This window comes from Podarcis gaigeae, assembly GCF_964106915.1.
Source record: "Podarcis gaigeae genome assembly, chromosome: 2".
In the NCBI taxonomy this organism is placed as follows: domain Eukaryota; kingdom Metazoa; phylum Chordata; class Lepidosauria; order Squamata; family Lacertidae; genus Podarcis; species Podarcis gaigeae.
The window spans coordinates 116088074-116111283 of NC_139679.1; the positions used below are offsets into that span (position 1 = coordinate 116088074).

Here is a 23210-nt window from a genome sequence, read left to right on the forward strand (position 1 = left end):
GTCCTGTAGGTACGAGGGTCCTAGGCTGTGAAAGGCTTTAAAGGTCAAAAGCAGTGTAGCACCCTGCTTGTGGTTAACGCTTAGCTGGAATGAAATATTCAACGCAGCAATAGAGAAATTAAAATAGTAATTTATTTGTCAGACAAATAAATGAGAGGCACAGTGGTATATGGTTACCAAGCTCTGGCCTGGCCTCCTGCCATTCTGGCCAGCACTTATATTTCCTTAATCCAGCCCCCTTGCTCCTCCTGTGGCTGCCTCTGTCCAATCAGCCTGGTTGAAATTCCTATTGGCTGTTTGCTAGAACCAATCACAAAAGATACACCCATTTCCTTCTGTCCTTTTATGGAAAATAAAAGCTATATATTCTTCTATCTATAAATGACAAATAAGTAGTAATATATCTTACATGTGTCTCAACAAGGAATCTTAATTACCAGCTCACCTCTTGCCCTCCTTGCCCTATTGCCTTCCAAAACAGATGGTTAATCTTAAATTTTTATCTTCAAGGATCTTGAGTTCACATCAACATTGAAAGATCTCCTTCATTTGGAGGTGTCTAAACAAAAGGCCTGACAACCATATATCAGGAGTGCTCAATGGCGTCTCCTGTCTGGCAGGAGGCTGGGCTCATTTGCCCCTCTGGTCTCCTATTGCAATATGACTCTATGAAATAAGAATTTAACATTTCTTTCTTTCTAGATCCTTTGCATAATTACATTTAAGCTAATATATTTAATACATAAATAACCTTTTAAAAGGAAAAGAAATCTTAAAAGGATCTCAGTTTAAGAGAGAAACAGCTTTAGAAAAGACTTCCCAAAAATGCTCTCTTTCTGCCAGCCAGACCAGTTGCTTTTCAATTTGCTCTTGACCTTTCAACCTTAGGAAAATATGGCTCAAGTTTTAATGGGAGGCACATGGTGTTATTTTACTATTTACCCACTCCTAATTATGTTTTCTCAGCCTTTTTTATCTTCTGTAATATGTAGGGTCAGTGTCCTCGCTCTCAGCCTGTAATTCCCTTTTTACGACTTTGAGAATTGTTTTCTGCTATAAATCAGGGGGCCCCCTTGTCTAGGAGGAAAAACATCTTGCCAAGGTTTTTTAGTCTTCTGCCTGGCATGAAACATTTGAAAATCTTTAAGCTCTTTTTAATATACAGGCCCTGATCGAAATATATAAGCTCTGATAAAAAAGCAGGCTTATGATTAGATGCCTCAGCAGCACCTTAAATCTGACCTTGTACTCCACCGGGAGCCAGTGCAGCTTGAAAAGCACTGGGTGAATATGCTCCCATGGCAGAGACCCCGTGAGGAGCCTGGCTGCAGCATTCTGCACCCGCTGGAGTTTCTGGGACAGCTTCAAGGGCAGCCCCGCGTAGAGCGAATTACAGTAGTCAAGCCTGGAGGTGACCGTCGCATGGATCACTGTGGCCAGGTTGGGGCGGGAAAAGTGAGGGACCAACTGCTTGATGACAACGAAAGGGTATAGAAAGGGGAAGTTTTTGGGCTTCTCTAAAAACCATCGGACAATTGTGTACACAATTTCAAGGTAACATTACACTTTATTTCCGCTTTTTCTTACATGGGACTCGAACTCACAACCTTGAGATAAAGCACCTCACGCTCTACCGACTGAGTTAAGACAGTAAGACAACTCAGTGATTTGTGTACACGGGGACACAGATGGCGGCATGTGAACTTCCCTAGAGAAGGGTGCAAAAAGCTTGTTCCCTGCTGCTCCAGAGCAAGGAATGGACCAGATCTCATCGGGCTAATCCATTTGCCCCGACAGCTAAGAGCAGAACCTCCAGGATCAGAAGCAGCGGGCTGCAAATTCCAGGGCAGGGGAAATAGCAGGGCGGTCTCGCAGCCCTCGCCTTGCAAGGGGGCGCATCCAGCCTCGCAGCCTCCCAGGGCCCAACCCACAGCCAGCGAGCTCCGATGCCCAGAGAGGCAGGAAACGGGGCCAGCCAGGGGGACTCGAGAGCGGCTGCACTTTCCTGTCCCCGCCGAGGAGAGCGGAGGATCAGCGGCCCCGTGGCCTGGCGAGTTTCCCCGGAGAGGAGCCGGATTCCGGTGCAGGGACGGAGCGAGGAGTCCGAGGTGCAGGAGGCGGGAGGGGCAGGAGGGGGAGAGCAGGTGGGCCTGGCAGGATCAGGCCCCGAGCGGAGCCAGGGCGCCCCCCCCAACCGGACAGGGAGGGGAAGGGGCGCAGCTGAGGGGCAGGGCATCTGCAGGAGGGCACAGGGGCAAACATCTCTGGCTCAGGCTGGCACGGACCCTGCCGGAGACCCTGGGGAGCTGCTCCCTTCAGTCCTGAGCTCAAGGGGCAGAATGAGGGGTCCAAGGCAGCTGCTGCTTCCCGGTGGACGATGCATATAGTCGCTCACGGATCAGCGGCGTAGCTGGGGCTTTTGCCGCCCCTCTCCCTGTCCCTCAGCAGGGAGCCCCGTCCTCTTCCACGGTCCTCCCCACGGCGGAGAGGGAAGGGGAAGCGGGGGGGGGGGGAATGGAAGAGCAGTGCAACAGGGAGGTGTCCCTCTCACTCTCCAGCCCCTCCTGCCCCCCCCTTCCTCTGCCAGTGCCATTGATAAACCTATTGCCCTCCTTCGTGAATTGGTCTGATCGCCTTTTAAAGCTCTCTTTGCCACCACCACCATCACCGCATCTTGTGGCAATGATGTCCATCAGATTCATTTTGCAAGGAAATGGCTTCTTTTGCCTTCCTCACATCAAGGTACACTGTGCCTACACATGGAGGTTCTGTTGTTCTGTCAAGGCTAATAAAACATCTAATAGATCTATTTCCCGGAGAACACATCTGATCTTTTCCCAAGCTATCAAAGTTAGTGACCTCTTGTGTCTGCGTGTAAATCAGCGAGAGAGGCTTAAGCCTGTTTCATTAAAGGTTTTATTTCCACCTCAGTAATACAGCTGAGTTTTGAGATGAAGGCTGAGAGTTGAAGTGGGTGACAGTTTTGAGAATGCAGAGGAAAGGAGGATTCTTAAGAAGTGTGGCACATGGAAATGAATTAATGATAATAAATATGTTGAAGACAGTATTGTAAAAGACTGAGGAAGGCAAAATTGAAATTAGCTATTCATGTTCAGATTATTACTCATTTCATTTATATACTGCTTCATATTTTTAAGGGAAAAATTCTCAAAGCAATTAAAGGGAAATCTCATTGCAGTTTGTGTCCGTAGGATGTTGAGAACATTAACTCTGTAGATCCAGTTCTCTCCTCCTGATAGTCTCAGATTTGATTGTTCTTTCTGATAGAGCAGGAGGAACATTTATGGGCTTAAAGCTGCATTGATTCTGGAGGCCACATTCCAGTGAGCTTTGTGGCCAATGTATGCACATGCATGCACACAGAAAAGAGATTCAGACCATAAAGTCACATGCACACACGCCAGAGGTGCTGCACACACTCACCAGACATGCCATCTAGCATACATACAAGTCTTGCAAACACAATCAGCATGTTTAGACCTTCCAACCCCAGTGCTGGGATGGAGGAGAAATAAGAGCACAAGAAGACTCTGCTGAATTAGCAAGGAGATCTGTGGAAAAAAGACCCTTCAGATTGTTCTTTAGAAATCCTCTTTAAAGAGCAGCCAGAGGGATCATTTATTTCCAGAGCAGGGCTTTTACCCCATTTCAGCACTGTGCTGCTTTGTGGTGAAATTGGAGTTTAAAAGATCTCTCCAAGGGCCCCTTAGGCATCTTTCTCTCCAGAACAGACAGAGATCTTCATCCTATGATCAGATCAGGAGATGGAAACGGCAGGGACTAGCAGGACACACCCTGAGGCTTGGCAAGCCATATGCAGCCAGTCGACTGCAAGTTAGAATGTCTTCAGTCAAGAGAGTTTGTGACCATCAAATATAAAATATTTTGGAGTGGGTTGCTTGATTTTTTGGTCAATATTCATTTTGTCAGTTTGTTTCTTAGGCTGTGCGGATACAATACATTTAAAGCATGTGGCTTCCCCCAGAGAACCACGGGACCTGTAGTTTATTGCTACAGTTCTCAACACCCCTAACAAACTGCAGCTCGCAGGATTTCTTGGGTGAAGCCATGTACTTTAAATGTTAGGTGGGTCTGTTGCAGCCTTAATCATATACAAAGATCTGTTGTTTCTTTTCCAACATGCTAGAAGTTGCAGCCAGGATCAGCATTCCCTGTCCACTGAACATGCTCAGTCCTCTCACTGGGTTGTTTTTGGATTTCCCTCCCACTGCCTTGGTCCCCCCCCCCAAAAAAACATATTATTTGTACTTCCATAAACCTTGATGTTTTCCCCAGTCTTTGGATAACTTCCCCTCCTCCCTGGGTGGAGTTGTTTGGGTGACATAATGATTGTCATTCACATCCTGAACATTAGAAATAGAAAGAGTAATAATATATTTCAAAAACTGGCCAGTGGTTAAAAAATGTGCTTTTGTTTTCATTCTTGGGTTTTATTTTACTTTGTGTTTATTTCTTTTCCAGGAGGGTGGCGTAAAAATGGAAGAGCAGAGACCCAGGAGACCCATTCAAAGGGAGAGACTGGAGTGCAAAGGAAATAAACCTCCTGCCGGCCAAGTTGGGATCATCAGGGATCTTCTGCCTCGGGCAGATTTATGTCAAATTAAGCAGGAGGCAGAGGAGGGGCAGCCGCAGCAGCACTGGGATGCCCAGAAGCATGATTTCCTGAAGACGATGCACCCCCCTCGTTCAAAGTGGGAAACCCCACAGGCTCCCAGTCCTCCCCACTCCAGCAATGGTGTCCTCTCCTTCAGGGGAGCTGCGGATGCCCGTCGGTGGCCCAGTGGGAGAGCAGGGGGAGCAGACCAGACCCTGCTCCCAGACACTGAGGGACTTCTTGGAATGGTAAGTGCCCTCCTCTCATCCGGGTTTCAAGCACCTGGAGGTCACAGGTCCACTGCCTCTAGACATTGAGGTTCTGTTTAGCTATGGTGGTGAATATTCTTTCTTCTCCATGCAAGGGCCACCCATGTATTCAGAGCAGTCCTTTGTAGATTAACTCTTAATTTCTATGGGGTCTACCGTGCCAGCCTTAGGAAGGGAGGTGGGACAGGCAGGTGAAAGGAATTGGCAAAGGTGTTTGAAAATGGGTGGGGGATATTGGGAAGGGGGTGCCCAATTGGGGCTTCTCCAGGGGCAGCAGAATGTCTTGGGCAGGAGAATCCCTGCAGGGGCTCTCAGACTCCCTTGGCTGCTTCTTCTTCTGCCCTCCCAGGAAGCTGCAACTTGCTCTGGATTCTGCGCTCCTCAGGAAGCTGAACCTGCAAACCTAGCTGAGACTGAACCTGCTACCCTGGCCAGGATGAAAGGAGGAAGATGGACGGTTGACCTGGTCAGGCTGTCTCCTGCATCCCTCCCCACAACCTCTGAGCATTCACTCCCAGGACCCTTGGAGAAATCTGGTGAGTTCCAGGGGAGAGGAGATGGGGACAGGGATAGATGGATGGTGGAGGGAGAAAGAGGAAAAGATGGAGAGGAGACAAATGGAAGGAAATTCCTGACAGGAAGAAGGAAGGGGTGAGGCCTTCTCCGGAGCAGCTCTTTGTTTCTTGAATACTTTTCCTAAAGTAGTGGAGGCAGATTTTCTTCCTCCAGGCTTTGAAATCTTAGGTGTTATTTCCACGGCAGGAATAATTGATGGTAATGATGTTGCACAGCAATCCTGAAAAATCGGTGAAGTGGGATGGAAATGTTTCCCATAATTATTTATAATTAATGTACATAAATTGTTTCTATTACTCTTATTTGTTATAGACAGGGTCAGAATGATACATTCCACCAGCATCAAAACACAATAGATGCATGCACCTCCCCAGTTTGGTGGGCTTAAGGGACAAAGGACCCGTTATCATGATACACAATTCCTGGGGCTGGAGGCTCTACACTTAGGATTGGGCATATAAAGTCCAAGAGCGTCTGGTATTATAAGTAAATTGTGTAAAATTGCCAATCTTACAGACTGGGGTTGTTTGTGAGAGTGAGTGAGTGGGATAATAATTTTAGTGCCCCTGTGTAATGGCTTGGTTCTCCTGCACAGACGTGAGACAACTCCAGTAGTAATTATCTCAAACTCACAAATCACTGTGGAGCTCAGTCTTCGGCCTGTTCATCCCAGCTTGCAGTTGCCGAGTCCTCCAGCAAAGAAGCCCCCACTTTCGCTTTCTTTTCCCCTCTTGCAGATTCTCTCGAGCCTACAATTTTTTGGACAGGCTATTTCCAGGGTCTCTGTGTCAGAGCTCAAACTGGAGATAACAGTCTGTGCCCCCCCACGGCACCTCCTCTTCCTGCTCTTTGTTCTTTGCTCCTGCTGCAGCTTGGCTGCTCCTCCCCTGCTTCACATTCCAACCTAATCACATCTCTTGCGTTCTCAGGCTCTGTCAGCGGAGCCACGAGAGGCTTGAGATTCACAGAGCTGACACCCTGTAATTTTGTCTGTCCCTAAGCTTCCATGGAGATACTGTGGTACAACCTTGGTGCAAATTTCAAAATAAGTACACAAAGCCAACAAAGAGACTCAGAGGTTTATAGTGGCACCAGCTTTCCTGGTCAAGAGTCCACTTTGTCAGACTGCAGCCCACAAAAGCTTAGGCCATAATACATTTAGCTGCCTTTAAGGGCTGCAAAAGATGAATCAACAGAAGCGTAGTTCATCTATGGAATCCATCCTACAGGAGACAGTGAGAGCCAGCAACTCGGATAGCTTGAAAAAAAGGATAAGACTGACGTCCCTGCTCTGCCCTTGTGGTCTAAGCAATAATGCTTCTGGATACTAGTTTCTGGAAAGCACCGGAAGGCAGAGAAGACTCTTGTGCTCCAATCCTGCTTGCTGGTTTCCCACAGGCATCTGGTTGGCCTCTGTGAGAAGAGGATGCTGGACTAGGTGGGCCTTTGCCTGATCCAGCAGGCTCTTCTTAGGTTCCAATATATTGCAATATTTTTACAGTTAAATGTAGCACTTAAGTTTTACTTATTTCACAAAGGAGACACTGTTACTCGAGCCTGAGATCATTCGCTTGAGAAATAAAAATAGAGATGTGTCTAATAAACCAGTTCCAGCATAGATCTGTATTATAAAACGATGCTGCCTTATTAAGTTTGAATAGAGTGATCATGTTTTGCTCTTGCCACTGTCTCATCAGCTTTGCAAAAAATTTGGAACCTAGGGAGGACAGTGGAGAATGAAGATGTTACAACGAGAGAAGGTGCAGGTTGGGATTGACAGGTGTTCAGTTCCCTTTTTGTCTTTCTTGAAAGTCTAACAGGATTCTCTTTCCTCCCAGACTCCCAAACAGATGAGGAAGATGAAAGTCAGAATTCTATGGAGCCACCTGTGAATTTATGGGGAAAAACAAAAAAAGTGAGGATACAACAAACTCACAAAGGAGATAAACGATTTGAATGTTTTGAATGTGGAAAGAGCTTCAGTGACAGTGGAAAACTTAGAAGACACCAACGAACTCACACAGGGGAGAAACCATTTAAATGTACTGTATGTGAAAAGAGCTTCAGTCTTAATGAAACACTTAGAAGACATGAACGAACTCACACAGGGGAGAAACCATATAAATGTATTGAATGTGGAAATAGCTACAGTGAAAATGGATACCTTAGAATACATCAACAAACTCACACGGGGGAGAAACCAATTAAATGTATTGAATGTGGAAAGAGTTTCAGCAAAAGTGGAGCACTTAGAGTACACCTACGAATTCATACAGGGGAGAAACCATTTAAATGTTTTGAATGTGGAAAGAGCTTCAGTGATAGTGGATCACTTAGAATACACCAACGAACTCACACAGGGGAAAAACCATATAAATGTATTGAATGTGGAAAGAGCTACAGTCAAAATGGACACCTTACAAGACATCAACAAACTCACACGGGGGAGAAACCATTTAAATGTATTGAATGTGGAAAGAGCTACAGTACAAGTGGAACCCTTAGAATACATCAACGAACTCACACAGGGGAGAAACCATATAAATGTATTGAATGTGGAAAGAGCTACAGTGAAAATGGATACCTTAGAATACATCAGCGAACTCACACAGGGGAGAAACCAATTAAATGTATTGAATGTGGAAAGAGTTTCAGCAAAAGTGGAGCACTTAGAGTACACCGACGAATTCATACAGGGGAGAAACCATTTCAATGTATTGAATGTGGAAAGAGTTTCATTGATAGTGGATCACTTAGAAGACACCAGCGAACTCACACGGGGGAGAAACCATTTCAGTGTATGGAATGTGGAAAGAGCTACAGTCAAAATGAAGCACTTAGAAGACACCAACGAACTCACACGGGGGAGAAACCATTTGAATGTTTGGATTGTGGAAAGCTCTTCAGTCGAAGTGGGGTACTTAGAAGACATCAACAAACTCACAAGGGGGAGAAACCATTTAAATGTATTGAATGTGGAAAGAGCTTCAGTGATAGTGGATCACTTAGAATACACCAACGAACTCACATGGGGGAGAAACCATTTAAATGTATGGAATGTGGAAAGAGTTTCAGTGATAGTGGATCACTTAGAATACACCAACGAACTCACACAGGGGAAAAACCATATAAATGTATTGAATGTGGAAAGAGCTACAGTCAAAATGGATGCCTTAGAAGACATCAACGAACTCACACGGGGGAGAAACCATTTAAATGTATTGAATGTGGAAAGAGCTACAGTCAAAATGGATACCTTAGAATACATCAACGAACTCACACAGGCGAAAAACCACAGATACTTTAATAAACCGCATAGGTTTTTTTTTACCTTTCCTTCTATGCTTCCTTGCAATACTGATAAAATCAAACCACCCCAATGCTTTCAGCCCCAGAAGTGGAGCTCCCCTTGATGTCAGGGGAGGGGTCCAAGGGAGCATCTGGAGCCCTGCCATTCTTTCTGTCCCTGGCCCCTTCCCCTCTTCTCTCTACCATCCCAGGGCCACTCAGGAGACTGGATCTGTCTGTGGTGGTGAGATGTCCTGGCTGGTTGAAGGACCACTTCCTGTTTCCTGAAGCTCCATCCTGCCTTCTCATGCAAGGTGGAGTCATGAAGCAGGTGAAGACTGAGCACACCTAAGGGTGGCGCGGGGGGTGGGTGGGATTCTGCTTAACCTTTCCCTGTCTGCTCCTTTTCTGGATCCAAATCCCCACACAAAAAGGGGCAGTGTGAGGGCACAATCAGTGTTATGAAGCTGCACTGAAAATCATTGCTTTGTGAGCGTAAGAGGCCCTTCTCAAAAAAAGAAGCATCAAGAGAATTTAAGCTACAGAATTTAAAACAAACAGATAACTACAAAAAAAAAGAAAGCAGTCTGGTGCCACATTGCGTAGGAGTTAGTTTAACACACTGTACCTGTGGCTCAGAAACTTCAATGGCTCAAAGAGCTGCAGACACTTTGCTGACCAGGGCTGGCTATAGGCAGCATAGGACTCCTATATGAGAACAACTCCGTCTGCCTAATTGTCTGTTTCTGGACACAATCAATGTGTACACAAGAAGAGGAAGATAGATTTGGAGTGCCACATTTTCAAAAAAGATGGACACACGACAAATTCTTTGTGGAGCTGAAAGGCATGCCTGTGTGCCTCATTTGTGGTGAGGCCCTCTCCGTCCTGAAGAAGGCCCACCTGCAGAGGCACCACAGGACAAAAGCACATTCAGTACGAAGAGTTCCAGGGGCAGCTGCGCCAGGAGGAGGTCAAGGCGCTGAAAACGGACCTGTTGGGTAACCTGTGGTCCCTCCAGATGATGTCAAATTGCAACTCACGTCTTCTTCAAATTGCAACTCACGTCCTCAAAATGGTTCAGCCTCCGCCACCTTTACTGCAGTCAACTGAAGGCAACCAACTGTGCCCTGGGGCCCTCTATCTTTCTCACTGCCAATGAAAGCTAATAAATGAATAGGAAGAGAAGATACCCATGTCACACTGACACAAACACCTTGCATATGAACTTCGTAAAATAATGAAAGTGTACTACCCCTCCCCCCGCTCACTCTCCCCACCTCTCAATTCCCCAGCCTTACACTGTATACAACATTAACGTCTGTCTGTCTGAATTTTTATGATATCCAAAGTAACAGAGTAGTTTATAGCTAGGAAGCCAAATAGCTATTCTAGTTGATAGTTCCTTTTTACAGACTATACAGTGGCCAGACTCTTGCTATTCAAAAGAACTTTACTTTCATAATCATATAACTGAGAAGAATAGAAGAGGAGTCTGTAACCTGAAGTTGTATGTAACCCGAGGTACCACTGTACAATATTCTGCTGATTCAAACGCGCGTGTTCTCACTTGAAATCTCTTATAGTTTATTATGAAACATTTTTCTTTCACATCAGCAGGATTGTCTCTATTCCTGCACAGGTTTCTGCTTGTTAACATTTAGTGGCTGCAAGGACCACATAACACCAGTCCTGAGAGATCTGCATTGGCTCCCAGTATGTTTCCTAGCACAATTCAAAGTGTTGGTGCTGACCTTTAAAGCCTTAAATGGCCTCGGTCCTGTATACCTGAAGGAACATCTCCACCCCCATCATTCAGCCCAGACGCTGAGATCCAGCGCCAAGGGCCTTCTGGCAGTTCCCTCATTGCGAGAAGTGAGGTTACAGGGAACCAGACAGAGGGCCTTCTCGGTAGTGGCCCCCACCCTGTGAAACACCCTCCCTTCAGATGTGAAGGAAATAAGCAGCTATCCTATCTTTAAAAGACATCTGAAGGCAGCCCTGTTTAGGGAAGTTTTTAATATTTAATGCTGTACTGTTTTTAACACTTGATTGGGAGCCACCCAGAGTGGCTGGGGAAACTCAGCCAGATGGGTGGGGTATAAATAATAAATAATTATTATTATATAGTGATCTGTTTCACTTCAGACAGATCACACTAACAAACTACAGTTACAGTTGCTCCAAGATAATTCAATGGGGCCTCTTCTCAGTTCATTGTCTTCTGGATCAGTGCCTTAATCCTTTGAAGATTCTGTATATCACAGAATAGTCATTGAGGTGTCCCCAGATGTTGTTGTCCAGTTCCCATCCGCTTCAGCCAGCAGGGATGACAGTCAAGGATGATAGGAACTCTAATCTGGACCCCACCACCTGGACTCTGCTGCCCTATATCCTTCCCATTGAAACAAATGTGAGAATAAATTTTGGACACTATAGATTTATCCTGATCTGGTGCATGCAGTGTCTTTTGTTTTGCAGCTGTGTGATTTGTGCTCATATTGTATTGTGGTGGCCATTGGCTATAAACAATAAAATTTATAGATACAGTAGATTGAACTGCAAAAATAATAAAATAATAAAAGGATTTTATTTTTTTGGTCCTCACTCCAAAATGGTGTGTGTGTGTCTCCTGGTGTTCTTGGTTATATTGGGGGTGGGGTGGGGGGCGGAGAAGTATGAAGGCCAAAACCTCTCCCCTCTGCTAAATGGATGCAGGAGACTAGAGGCAGCGAAAGAAAAAGCAGGGAAAGAGAAACCCTCCAAGTGCCACTGTTTAGAATTAGAGAAGCCGTCCTGGTTTCTGATTTGATCTCAGAATGTCACGCTTTTCCTTAGGGTGTCCCTGTTTTCATTGAAGAAATGTTGGAGGGAATGGAGTTATCCAACCCCCGGCCCTCTGAAGGCAATCCTCTATGGGAACGTTTTTTAATGTTTAATGTTTTATTATGTTTTTTATATATGTTGGAAACTGCCCAGAGTGGCTGGGACAACGTAATAAGATATGCGGTGTATAAATAGGAAAATTATATTTATGGAATGGGATGTTCCTATTTTCATCAGAGAAATGTTGGAGGGTTTGGAAAGGTCGGTGGCTGGAGCTAAGTGATTGCATGATCCCAACCAGTAGAGCTGGGAACTGGACTGCCTCCTCCAGCTACCCATTCGGGCTGCAGGCATAGCTGTCAACCTTCCCTTTTTTTGCCGGAAATTCCCTTATTCCAGTGCCATTTCCCGCTGCTATCCCGGATTGTTAGATATCCTGTAGACTGTCCCTGGGACAGGTGAGGCTGCTGATCCCTTATTTTCGAGTCAGCTGATCCTGTATTTTGAAATCTGAAAGTTGACAGCTATGGCTGCAGGGTGGCATCATCCCAGCTTTCTGAAGCCAGAGAGGCGCACCAAGGAAGAGATGGTGGAGCTGCTGGTCCTGGAGCAGTTCCTGACCATCCTGCCTGCGGAAATGCAGAGCTGGGTCAAGGGAGGCAGGCCAGAGACCTGCGCCCAGGTGGCGGCCCTCGCTGATGGACTTCCTGCTGCAGCTGCAAGACATCGAGGGGCTTCTGGGAAAGGTAAGTGCCCTCCTCTCACCTGGGTCTCCAGCATCTCATGGTCACAGGTCCTGTGCCTCTAGACATGGAGGTTCTGTTTAGTTATGGTGGTGAATATTCCTCCTCTCTGCATTCTCTCTTATCCACTTTAAAAAGGCTTGTTAGAGCAAACTTTACTATACATGGGAGGTTGGCAATTATATCAGAGCTGGAGCTACGCCTGAAGAGTTGCCCCTCCACCAACCCCCGTTTTCCTCGTCTAAATTTCCTGTTTTCCCCGTCTAAATTGCCTCCATTTCCAAAATGCTGTTTGCTCCTGTGGCGATCACACAGGGTCCCCGGGCCTTTCACTGTCTATTGATCCCTGTGCCACCAATTTATTTCTCGCTGCCAGCACCCATGCCCTACCTGGGACAATATGGAGTCCAGTCAGGGTTAAATTGAAACATAAACTTCTGTTTATTTATTGCAGTTTAACATGCGTATGGTTTCATAAACTGTATCGGTCAATTACATTCATGGGGTGCCTATCCAGACCTATAACTTCTGCTACCTGCTCTCACTCACAAAACCACCTCTCAGATATTGACTTGTCTTCCCAGCTCCTAACTGTTCCTGACTCAGCTTATTTTGCTACACTAACTCAACCTCCCCACAGACTCTATTCCAACCCCCTCCCACGCCAATCAACCACCCAACTCCCAGCAAACTCCCCAACAAACGTCTCAACGAACTCCCCCTTTGCCCCTCCCTGAGCTCTTTTTATAGTCCCACTGACTCCACCCCCCTGGGTCCTGACTGGGCAACCTGTTTAACTATTTCACCTCCAGCACTCTCATATATGTTAACGTCACAGCTCCCTATTGGGATTTTAGCCCCCACCTATGCCATGCTGGCAGGAAACAGCAGATGCTGATTACATCATGTGAGTTGGCACAGCGTGAGAAGGGATGTGAGATTCTGTTCTCAGCGTGACTCTCACTGTGTGCTGGGAGGAGGAGTCTTGAGTCTCTTCGACTCTCAGGAGAAAGCTGGGTGTGTGGCAAAACCCAGGGCTTGACTGCTCAGACATGCAGTCCTTTGTGTTTGTTGTTTTGCAGTAAATAAAATGTAGTAATGAAACTACGAGACTGCCTTTTCCCTCTGATGTTGGCTTGGGAAATTCGTATGCTTCCTTATGAGAGAGAGGCTGCTTATTTGACCGGTCACCTGGACTGAGAGGAAGATTCCTGAACGGCAGCCAGAGAGTGACCATCGGAATGTTTCGCCTTTGGAGTGCACCGGGAGGCTGGCACAGCTCTCAGGCTGGCAACATTTCAACACTCCCTGCTGTGGTAAAAATCTTGGCACGTCTTGCAGCCTCAGCACTGCCATGTGTAGTGCAAATAGAATAACACTGGCCTATCTTCCCAAGTTGTTGTAAGATTTATTATGATAATGGCCAGGTTCAGATGACTGAATCACAGCCTGAAAAGCTGGGTTACAAATAGGAACAGTTTTTGATGCGTTGCTGCAGCAAAGTTATGATAAAACCTAAGTTGATCCAAGTTTAAAACAAAAAACTCTAGTTGCCACCGCAGTCTCCTGGCCCCCACAACCAGAATGCATCACTCCAGGAAGGACCCCCACCCAACCTTTAGTGAGAGAGGGCAAAAGAGAAGGACTCTGCATGGGTAGTTGCACGAATTTACCAGCTGTGGTCCTGCACTGGCAGCGAGGCTAACAAACAGGGGAGCTGGAAATGTGCTAGTCCCGTATCTCCCGGCATCTGCCTCCTGACCTAATTGTCCCAGCTTACCTCAAGATTGGGCCGGCCCTGAGGGTGAACTGTGATGAAACCAGGCAGTCTCTTATGAGCCATAACTAACAAACTTTCCATTTTGCCCAAACCAGGAAACTACAGCTGCCAGCTTTGGAACAAGCCGGGATATTAAGCTAACTTCAAACTTTGCTTGGTCTATGGGATCTACTCTCAGGCCACTAATGTGCATACCATGCCAGCCTTAGGAAGGGAGGTGGGACAGGCAGCTGAAAGGAATGGCCAAAGGTGTTTGAAAATGGGTGGGGGCTCTTGGGAAGGGGGTGTCCAGTTGGGGCTTCTTCAGGGGCAACAGAATGTCTTGGGCAGGAGAATCCCTGCAGGGGCTCTCAGACAGCCTTGGCTTCTTCTTCCCTCCCTCCCAGGAAGCTGCAACTTGCTCTGGCTTCTGCGCTCCTCAGGAAGCTGAACCTGCAAACCTAGCTGAGACTGAACCTGCAACCCTGGCCAGGATGGAAGGAGGAAGATGGACGGTTGACCTGGTCAGGCTGTCTCCCGCATTCCTCCCCACAACCTCTGAGCATTCCCTCCCAGGACCCTTGGAGAAATCTGGTGAGTTCCAGGGGAGAGGAGATGGGGACAGGGATAGATGGGTGGTGGAGGGAGAAAGAGGAAAAGATGGAGAGGAGACAAATGGAAGGAAGTTCCTGAAAGGAAGAAGGAAAGAGTGAGGCCTTCTCCAAAGCAGCTCTTTGTGTTTTGAATCCTTTTCCTAAAGTAGCGGGAGCAGATTTTCTTCCTCCAGGCTTTGAAATCTTAGGTGTTATTTCCCCAGCAGGAATAATTGATGATAATGATGTTGCACACCAATCCTGAAAAATGGGTGAAGGGGAATGGAAATGCTTCCCATAATTATTTATAATTGTCTGTTAAAGTGAGTGTTGTTTTTTTTTCTCTGTTTAATGTATTTTGTAAAAGCTTAATAAACAAATAAATAAATAAAAATATAATTCATATATTTAAATTGTTTCTATTACCTTTATTTTTTATGGCCAGGGTCAGAATGATACATCCCACCAGCATCAAAAAACAATAAATGCATGCACCTTCCCAGTTGGGTGGGCTTAAGGGACAAAGGACCCATTATCATGATACACGATTCCTGTGGCTCTACACTTAGGACTGGGCATATAAAGTCCCCAAGTTTCTGGTATTATAGGCAAATTGTGTAAACTTGCCAATCTTACAGACTGGGGTTGTTTGTGAAAGTGAGTGAGTGGGTGGGATAAGAATTTATAGCGCTCTGTAATCTTGTCTGTCCCTAAGCTTCCATGGAGATGCTGTGGTACAACCTTGGTTCAAAATAAGTACAGAAAGCCAACAAAGAGACTCACAAGTTTATAGTGGCACCAGCTTTCCTAGTCAAGAATCCACTTTCCCAGACTGCTGCCCACAAAAGCTTAGCAGTCAACTTAGCGGTCAACTCTCAGATTTGAAAATAAGGGATCAGCAGCCTCACCTGTCCCCACGTCCCTGTGGCACCACGTATCCTGCTCAAAATTCCACTTTGTCTGACTGCAGCCCACAAAAGATGAGGCCATAATACATTTATCAGCCTTTAAGGGCTGCAAAGATGAATAAACAGAAGCGTAGTTCATCTATGGAATCCATCCTACAGGAGAGAGTGACGGCCAGCAACTCGGATAGCTTGAAGAAAAGGATAAGACTGACGTCTCTGCTCTGCCCTCGTGGTCTAGGCAATAATGCTTCTTGATACTAGTTTCTGGAAAGCACAGGCAGAGAAGACTCTTGTGCTCCAGTCCTGCTTGCTGGTTTCCCACAGGCATCTGGTTGGCCTCTGTGAGAAGAGGATGCTGGACTAGGTGGGCCTTTGCCTGATCCAGCAGGCTCTTCTTAGGTTCCAATATATTGCAATATTTTTACAGTTAAATGTAGCACTTAAGTTTTATTTATTTCACAAAGGAGACACTGTTACTCGAACCTGAGATCATTTCTTCAATTGAGAAAGAAAAATACAGAGATGTGGCTAATAAGCCAATTCCACCATTTTGTTGTTTAGTCGTTTAGTCGTGTCTGAATCTTCGTGACCCCATGGACCAGAGCACGCCAGGCACTTCTGTCTTCCACTGCCTCTCGCAGTTTGGTCAGATTATAAAATGATGGTGCTTTATTAAGTGTGAATGCAGTGATCATGTGTTGCTCTTGCCATTATCTCATCTGCTTTCCAAAAAATTTGGAACCTAGAGAGGACAGTGGAGAATGGAGACGGTGTTAAAATGAGAGGCAGTGCATGTTGGGATTGACAGGTATTCAGTTCCTTTTTTGTTTTTCTTTAAAGTCTAACAGGATTCTCTTTCCTCCCAGACTCCCAAACAGGTGAGGAAGATGAAGGTCAGAATTCTATGGAGCCCCCTGTGAATTCATTGGGAAGAACAAAGAAACAGTTTAAATGTATGGATATGCTTTTATCACAGTGGAAGTCTGAGGATACATCAACAAACTCACAAAGGAGAGAAACTATTTGAATGTATGAAGTGTGGAACGAGCTTTAGTCATAGTCAAGCACTTAGAATACATCAACAAACTCACAGGGGGAGAAACCATTTGAATGTATGGCATGTGGAAAGAACTTCAACCGGAAAGATAAACTTACAGAACATTGGCGAACTCACACAGGGGAGAAACCATTTAAATGTTTTGAGTGTGGAAAGAGCTTCAGTAAAGATGAAGCACTTAGAATACATTGGCGAACTCACACGGGGGAGAAACCATTTAAATGTACTGAATGTGGGAAAAGCTTCAGTGAAAGTGGAACACTTAGAAGACATCAACGAACTCACACGGGGGAGAAAACATTTAAATGTATTGAATGTGGAAAAAGCTTCAGTAACAATGGAGCACTTAGAATACATCAACGAACTCATACGGGGGAGAAACCATTTAAATGTATTGAATGTGGAAAAAGCTTCAGTGAAAGTGGGAAACTTAGAATACGTCAACGAACTCACACAGGTGAGAAACCATTTAAATGTGTGGATTGTGGAAAGAGCTTCAGTAAAAATGAACACCTTAGAAGACATCAGCTAACACACACACCATGAAAACTACGGGTTTATTGAATGGGGAAAGGGCTTCAGAGGGAGTGGAGACCTTAACATTCATTAACAAATTAACATGGGGGAAACGATATAAATGTATGGAGTTTTCCACTCAGGGTTCACTACTTACATCAAGAAACTCCTAAAGGGGGAAATCAGTTGTAAATGCATGGAATGATGTTTTAGTGTTTGTACTTAAATTTGCATACAGATATATATGTATTAAAGTAATGAAGATCACATACACTAAATGTACAAAGTAAGTGGCAACTTGTTGCTATATGAACAGGGAGAGAGTGTGAATCTGGAATGCTCAAGGTGTGTGTTGAATCTGTTGAATTTTCAGGTCTGCCTTTCACTGCCAAAATGATGGGCTACCCTTGTCTTGTAGATCAGTATTCCAGCCGCTCATTACTTGAACTTTGCATAACCCATTGAAGACCTTTTTACTGATAGCATTTTCCAGCCGAATGAAAAGGTCTCTATGTTAAATGTTCATTTGGTTTTGCTTTTAAAACTCATCTTTTTTCTGTGCTCTTGTGGACCTGTTTGTGAGCATCACAACGAAACCCCACATTATGCTCTCCAGTAGCTAATCGCTCAGACAGGGCTATTTTCATTCAGTTCTTTGTGTTTGGGGGGTGCTGGTTTTTACCTTCCCTTCTTCCCTCGCAATCATGACGAAAATGAAACCTCCACAGCAATGCTTTTAGCCCCAGAAGAGGAGCTCCCCTTGGGACTTCTGGGTTGGCGCCTCCTGCAATGGCGGAGCTCCTCCGATTGGGAGGAACTTGCTCCATGAAAAGCAGGGTCTGACCGCCACGGCGAAGGCGGAGACCCATAGAAATCACAGGCGGGAGAAGCCTGTGAACTTGGGATTCGGCTGGCACCTTTTGCGCCTCCCCTACTCGTGGGGAAACCCTGTTTTGGGGAGCCGGAGCGACGTGGGGTGAGTGGCGCGGTGCTTTGAATCGACTGCTTCTTTCATGGAGTGAAGCCGCATTGCTGTTGCCGGAGAGCGCTGACTTTTTCCTGTGGACAATTGGACTTTAAACAACTACCCGTGAGTAGACTGGAAAATTTGGATCTTTAAATATTATAATTTGGCAAACTAGCAGGAAGGCTCTAAACAGGAAGTCCGCCTTCCGCTTTTGTAAATAGACTGAAGCAAAGACGTTACAAACTAAAGTCTTTGAAAGTTTTTGGACAAAGGATTAAAATTCCACAGGTTAAAAATATCAAACCCCCCTTGGAAGCAGGAGAAGAGGGGGGAAGTCGTGGACCCAGGGAGAACCTGCAGGAGAGAGGGAAAAGCAAACTACCACTGCTCTGAACCTGGGGACGGTCTGCCTGATGACGTTCGGGGAAGGTTCATTGACAGAACGGATTTGACAGTTACTTAAAATTAGAAAGATACTGTTTCCATTGATCTCTTCTGAGTCTATTAAAGGGAGGAAAAATAACTGAAAATCAAAACTGTTTCTGTAACTGAAAGAACTGATACAATTTGAAACTGCTCCCCTCTAGAGGGAGCATGTGAAACTGTTACAGGAGTGTAACAGGGTAAACTCCAGCTGTAAGATAAAGGTTCTGAGAATCAGAGATTGACCTTGGACTATTTAAAATGCTGATAGGAGAAGTTATTGTGACTGCATTATTCAGAATAAATCATTCACTTGAACAGCTGCATAAAAATGTAGATGACATGATCTTCAAAATTGACAGCCGGGAACAGAAAGTGACTAACTTGAATCAAAAAGCAAGCAACAACATAGAAATAACTCAGGACTTGGTACAGGAATATACCTTGGCAAGACAAATGGTGGAGAAAAAGGAGAAAGATGCCGTTGTGAAACTTAAAGTAGCTCAAGAAGGATCCTCAGTTCTACAGAGGCGAATTGAGGATTATAAATGGAGGCCCTGCATGATTGATTTTAGCAAAAACCAGAGCTTGAGGACGGGACCCTGGCTTACAGAAGCAAACTGACGACTATAAACTGAGGCCTTTTATGGTTGAATCTAGAAAAAGTCACATTCTGAGGATCAGAGCCCGGCTTGGACTGAAGAACGAAAGCTGGAAAGACCCCTTCATCCAGGGACTAACTGACATCTGGGACATGGGTTTGGGCCTGGAGGAACTTGAAGTTATGGGGGCCTATGGACTTGGAGGAATCCTGAAATACGTCCTGAAATACCCTATGGACCTTAGTTTCAAGTATGGAAATTTGGCTAAGCTGTTCAGAAGGAATAAAAGTTCTGTTTGGTTGGAGTTTTCCCGAGATCTGCTCCTGAGCATCAAAGAATATGAAGAAGATCCGCAGAAGGGACTTGGAAAAGAATTAAGAGCCTCAGACATAAGATCTCCAGGTTGATGGACTATATGGATCTGACGGAAAGGACTGGCAGAATCCGAAACCAGGGAGAGGAGAGGGTGGAGGAAGATTGGGAAGCTAAAGCTTATATTTAGAAATTTTGTAAAATTAATGACTGTTAGAAAAATCGTGGAATGTTATTATATGGATTTAGTAGAAATGTTAGAAGAAGTTAAGAATAGATAAGTAATTTAGTCTTAAAGGGAAATAAGGTTAAAAAATATGTTACCTACAAGACGATAAAAAACAGAGAAAGATGGAAAGGATTTGCAGAAATAATTAGAAGAATTGGAATACAAAAAGGGAGGTGTGAGGAAGTCGAGGAAACAAGGAAATGAAGGATAGAATATGGAAAAGGAGAGATGTATTTTAAACTGTTTTTGTTTAGTTTTTTTATGTGTTTAGTTTAATGGGATTGGGTTGGGGTTTATATTATTTGTATACTGTATTGTATTGTGGTGTTTTTTCACTTTTTTGTTTTCTTTCTTTCTTCTTTTGTCTTTAAATCTTCTCTTTTCTTCTTTTTCGGTAATCTTTAAAAGCAATAAATATTATTTAAAAAAAGAAGAAGAGGAGGAGCTCCCCTTGGTGTCAAGGAAGGGGTCCAAGGGAGTGAGGAGATTTCACCCCTCCCATATCCAAGAATCTCCTGATGAGTATGGTGATTTTCCAGAGAGGAGGGGCGGTGTTCTGCTCTCTACTTATTCTGCTCCAGCACCACATCAAAGAGTCAGTCAGTCAGTCAGTGTGTTGGAGAGAGAGAGACTGAGTGTTAGAGATCATGTGTATAGATAAGGTTGCTGCTAAGAGCAGCTGCAGGCACTCAGTGCGGTTCAGCATTCATTTATGCTTAGACCTCATTAAGCTCTGTATATAGTTGTGTATTATAGCTGTAGATAGAATAAATAAGATATTCTACAGAGCTGCTCTCCGAGTCGTTTATACTCTGCTATACTCTGCTATACTCTGCTGTGCGACGACTGTCTTCTTGTGGAAGTGAATCTGGTGCTCACAACTCTAAGCTGTGAGTCCACAGCACTTTGACCTGTTCCTGTGCAGAAGGTGGTCTCTGGAAGTGCTACCCAGCTCGCCTAGCCCAGTCAGGGCTGAAGTGGATGAGTCCAGTTGGTGGCACTGGCTCAAGGGCGATGCTGACAGGGAGCATCTAGAGCCTACCATCCTTTTGTCCCTGGCCCCTTCCCCTCCTCTCTCTGCCATCCCTGGCCCACTCTTGACTCCCCAGCAGGTGACTAGACCTGTCTGTGATGGTGAGATGTCCTGGCCGGTTGAAGGACCACTTCCTGTTTCCTGGAGCTCCATCCTGCCTTCTCATGCAAGGTGGAGTCATGAAGCAGGTGAAGATTGAGCACACCTAAGGGCGACATGGGGGGGTGTATTCTGCTTAACCTTTCTCCCTCTGCTCCTTCTCTGGATCAAAATCCCAGTACCAGAAGGAGCAATCAATGTGAGGGCGCAATCAATGTTATGGAGCTGTGTTGAAAGGCATTGCTTCAAGACCCTAAGAGTGTCATTTCCCACACAAGGTCCAGATCAGGAATTCCATGGAACAACTTGAACAACAAGTACCTGAAGAACCAAACCACGATGTAGCCGTGCTCTTTCCATCCCTTTCCAAGAATTGCAACAATCTGTTCCTCCAAATGGTTCTCTCTTCACTGCAGTCATCTGAAGGCACCAACTATGCCCTGTTGGCCCCGATCCTTCTCCGTATGAAGGCCCCCTCCTCTGCTGAATGGAGGCAGGAGACCAGAGACAGCAAAGGAAAAAGCAGGGAAAGACAGACCCTCTAAGTGCCACTGTCTTCCAGGGATGTCCCTGATTTACAGAAGCTGTCGTCAGTTTCTGATTTGATGCCAGAGGGTATGAGGTTATGTGACCCCCCAAGTTGTCTGAAGGTAATCCTGTATAGGGAATTTTAAAAATGTTTTCTTATGTTTTTATATATGTTGGTAGCTGCCTGGAGTGGCTTGGGCAACCTAGTAAGATGTGTGGGGTATAAATAGTAAAATTATCATTATAAAACAGGACACCCCTATTTTCATCAGAGAGATGTTGGAGGGTATGGAAAGAGAACAGAGCCCAGCCCTGGCATCTGTTGCTGGAGCTAAGTGATCACATGACCTAGGCCAGCAGAGCTGGGAACTGGACTGTCTCCTCCAGCTGCTAGGCATTCAGGCAGCTGGGTGGCATCGTCCCAGCTTCATTAAATGGTATTTCAGGAATATTTCCTGTAGAGGATTTGGAAACCAGGGACTGCATACTGATCGAAAGGAGACTTATTTGTGCAACATACTGAAGAGCTTATAAAATGCCAGGTACATTCCAATGTTCTAATAAATTTTGAGAGACAGCTTTCCAAACAAAACCCACTTATTACAGAATAATGATGATGATGATGATGATGATGATGATGATAATAATAATAATAATAATAATAATAATAATAATAATAATAATTTATACCCCGCCCTCCCCAGCCAAGGCCAGGCTCAGGGCGGCTATCAAGCAATAATAAAAACAAGTTGAAGGATTACAACTTAAAAACAAAATTAAAATAACAAAATTAAAATACATTAGAATATTGAAACATTTAAATATTAAAATGTAGCCTCATCGCAGGAAGAAAGGAAAAGAAAAAAGAAAGAGAGGGAGGGAATCAATCTGGCTCCAAGCCAAAGGCCAGGCGGAACAACTCTGTCTTACCGGTCCTGAGGAAAGAAATCATCCTGCAGGGCCCTGGCCTCATGAGGCAGAGCGTCCCACCAGGCCGGAGCCAGAGTTGAAAAGGCCCTGGCTCTGGTTCAAGCTAATCTAACTTCCTTAGGGAGCGGGACTACTAGGGTGTTGCTATTTATGGACCTTGAGGCTCTCCGTGGGGCATACCGGGAGAGGCGGTCCCGTAGGTACGAGGGTCCTAGGCCGTGAAGGGCTTTAAAGGTCAAAAGCAGCACCTTAAATCTGACCCTGTACTCCACCGGGAACCAGTGCAGCTTGAAAAGCACTGGGTGAATATGCTCCCATGGCAGAGACCCCGTGAGGAGCCTGGCTGCAGCATTCTGCACCTGCTGGAGTTTCTGGGAGAGCTTCAAGGGCAGCCCCGCGTAGAGCGAATTACAGTAGTCTTGAAGCCTTAATTACTTGGGATCCATTTGCCCGCTTACCCAGGACGTAGAGGTGACAAAGAAGCACCAGGGATTCAGTTCCTTCGGAGAAAAAGTTTATTGTGATCTGCGCAGAGGCCACCAGCGGAATTATTTCCAAAGGCTGGGGCCCCTAATACATGTAAGCAAGCAGTTTTTATACCCTAGCAGCACCTCCCAACCACCCCACCACCAGTAACTTATCATATCATATTCCCCCCTTTGCCTTATGGCCTCATTGGGTGTTGCCAAAGCATTTCGCCCCTGCACTCCTTTCGCTTATCAGTCAAGCTTGCATATCTTATTTGCTCCAGATGCATTTCTCCTCCTGCTCTCCGGGCGTTGCCTTCCAACTGTCAATGCACCCCCCTGCCCACTCCCTACAGTCTAGCCTGGAGGTGACCGTCATATGGATCACTGTGGTCGGGGCGGGAAAGGTAAGGGACCAACTGCTTGATGACAATGAAAGGGTATAGAAA

General features: G+C 45.4%; 1 protein-coding gene and 1 long non-coding RNA gene across 2 annotated transcripts in view; one reads left to right on the forward strand and one right to left on the reverse strand.

Moving 5' to 3' along the window:
* The first annotated feature begins 1276 nt into the window (after positions 1-1276).
* The window catches only part of LOC310837279 (uncharacterized protein), a 31452-nt gene continuing 9518 nt past the window's right edge, over positions 1277-23210 (forward strand). The window contains exon 1 of the mRNA XM_083723581.1: positions 1277-2108. Coding sequence (XP_083579707.1) covers positions 1947-2108 — 162 coding nt within the window. The 5' untranslated portion in view covers positions 1277-1946. The remainder of the gene's footprint in view (positions 2109-23210) is intronic.
* LOC310838158 lies at positions 5762-17928 on the reverse strand. The gene is made up of 2 exons (XR_014560741.1): positions 16598-17928; positions 5762-7412 (listed from the first exon to the last, which is right to left on the reverse strand). It is a non-coding gene; the product is annotated as an uncharacterized lncRNA (long non-coding RNA).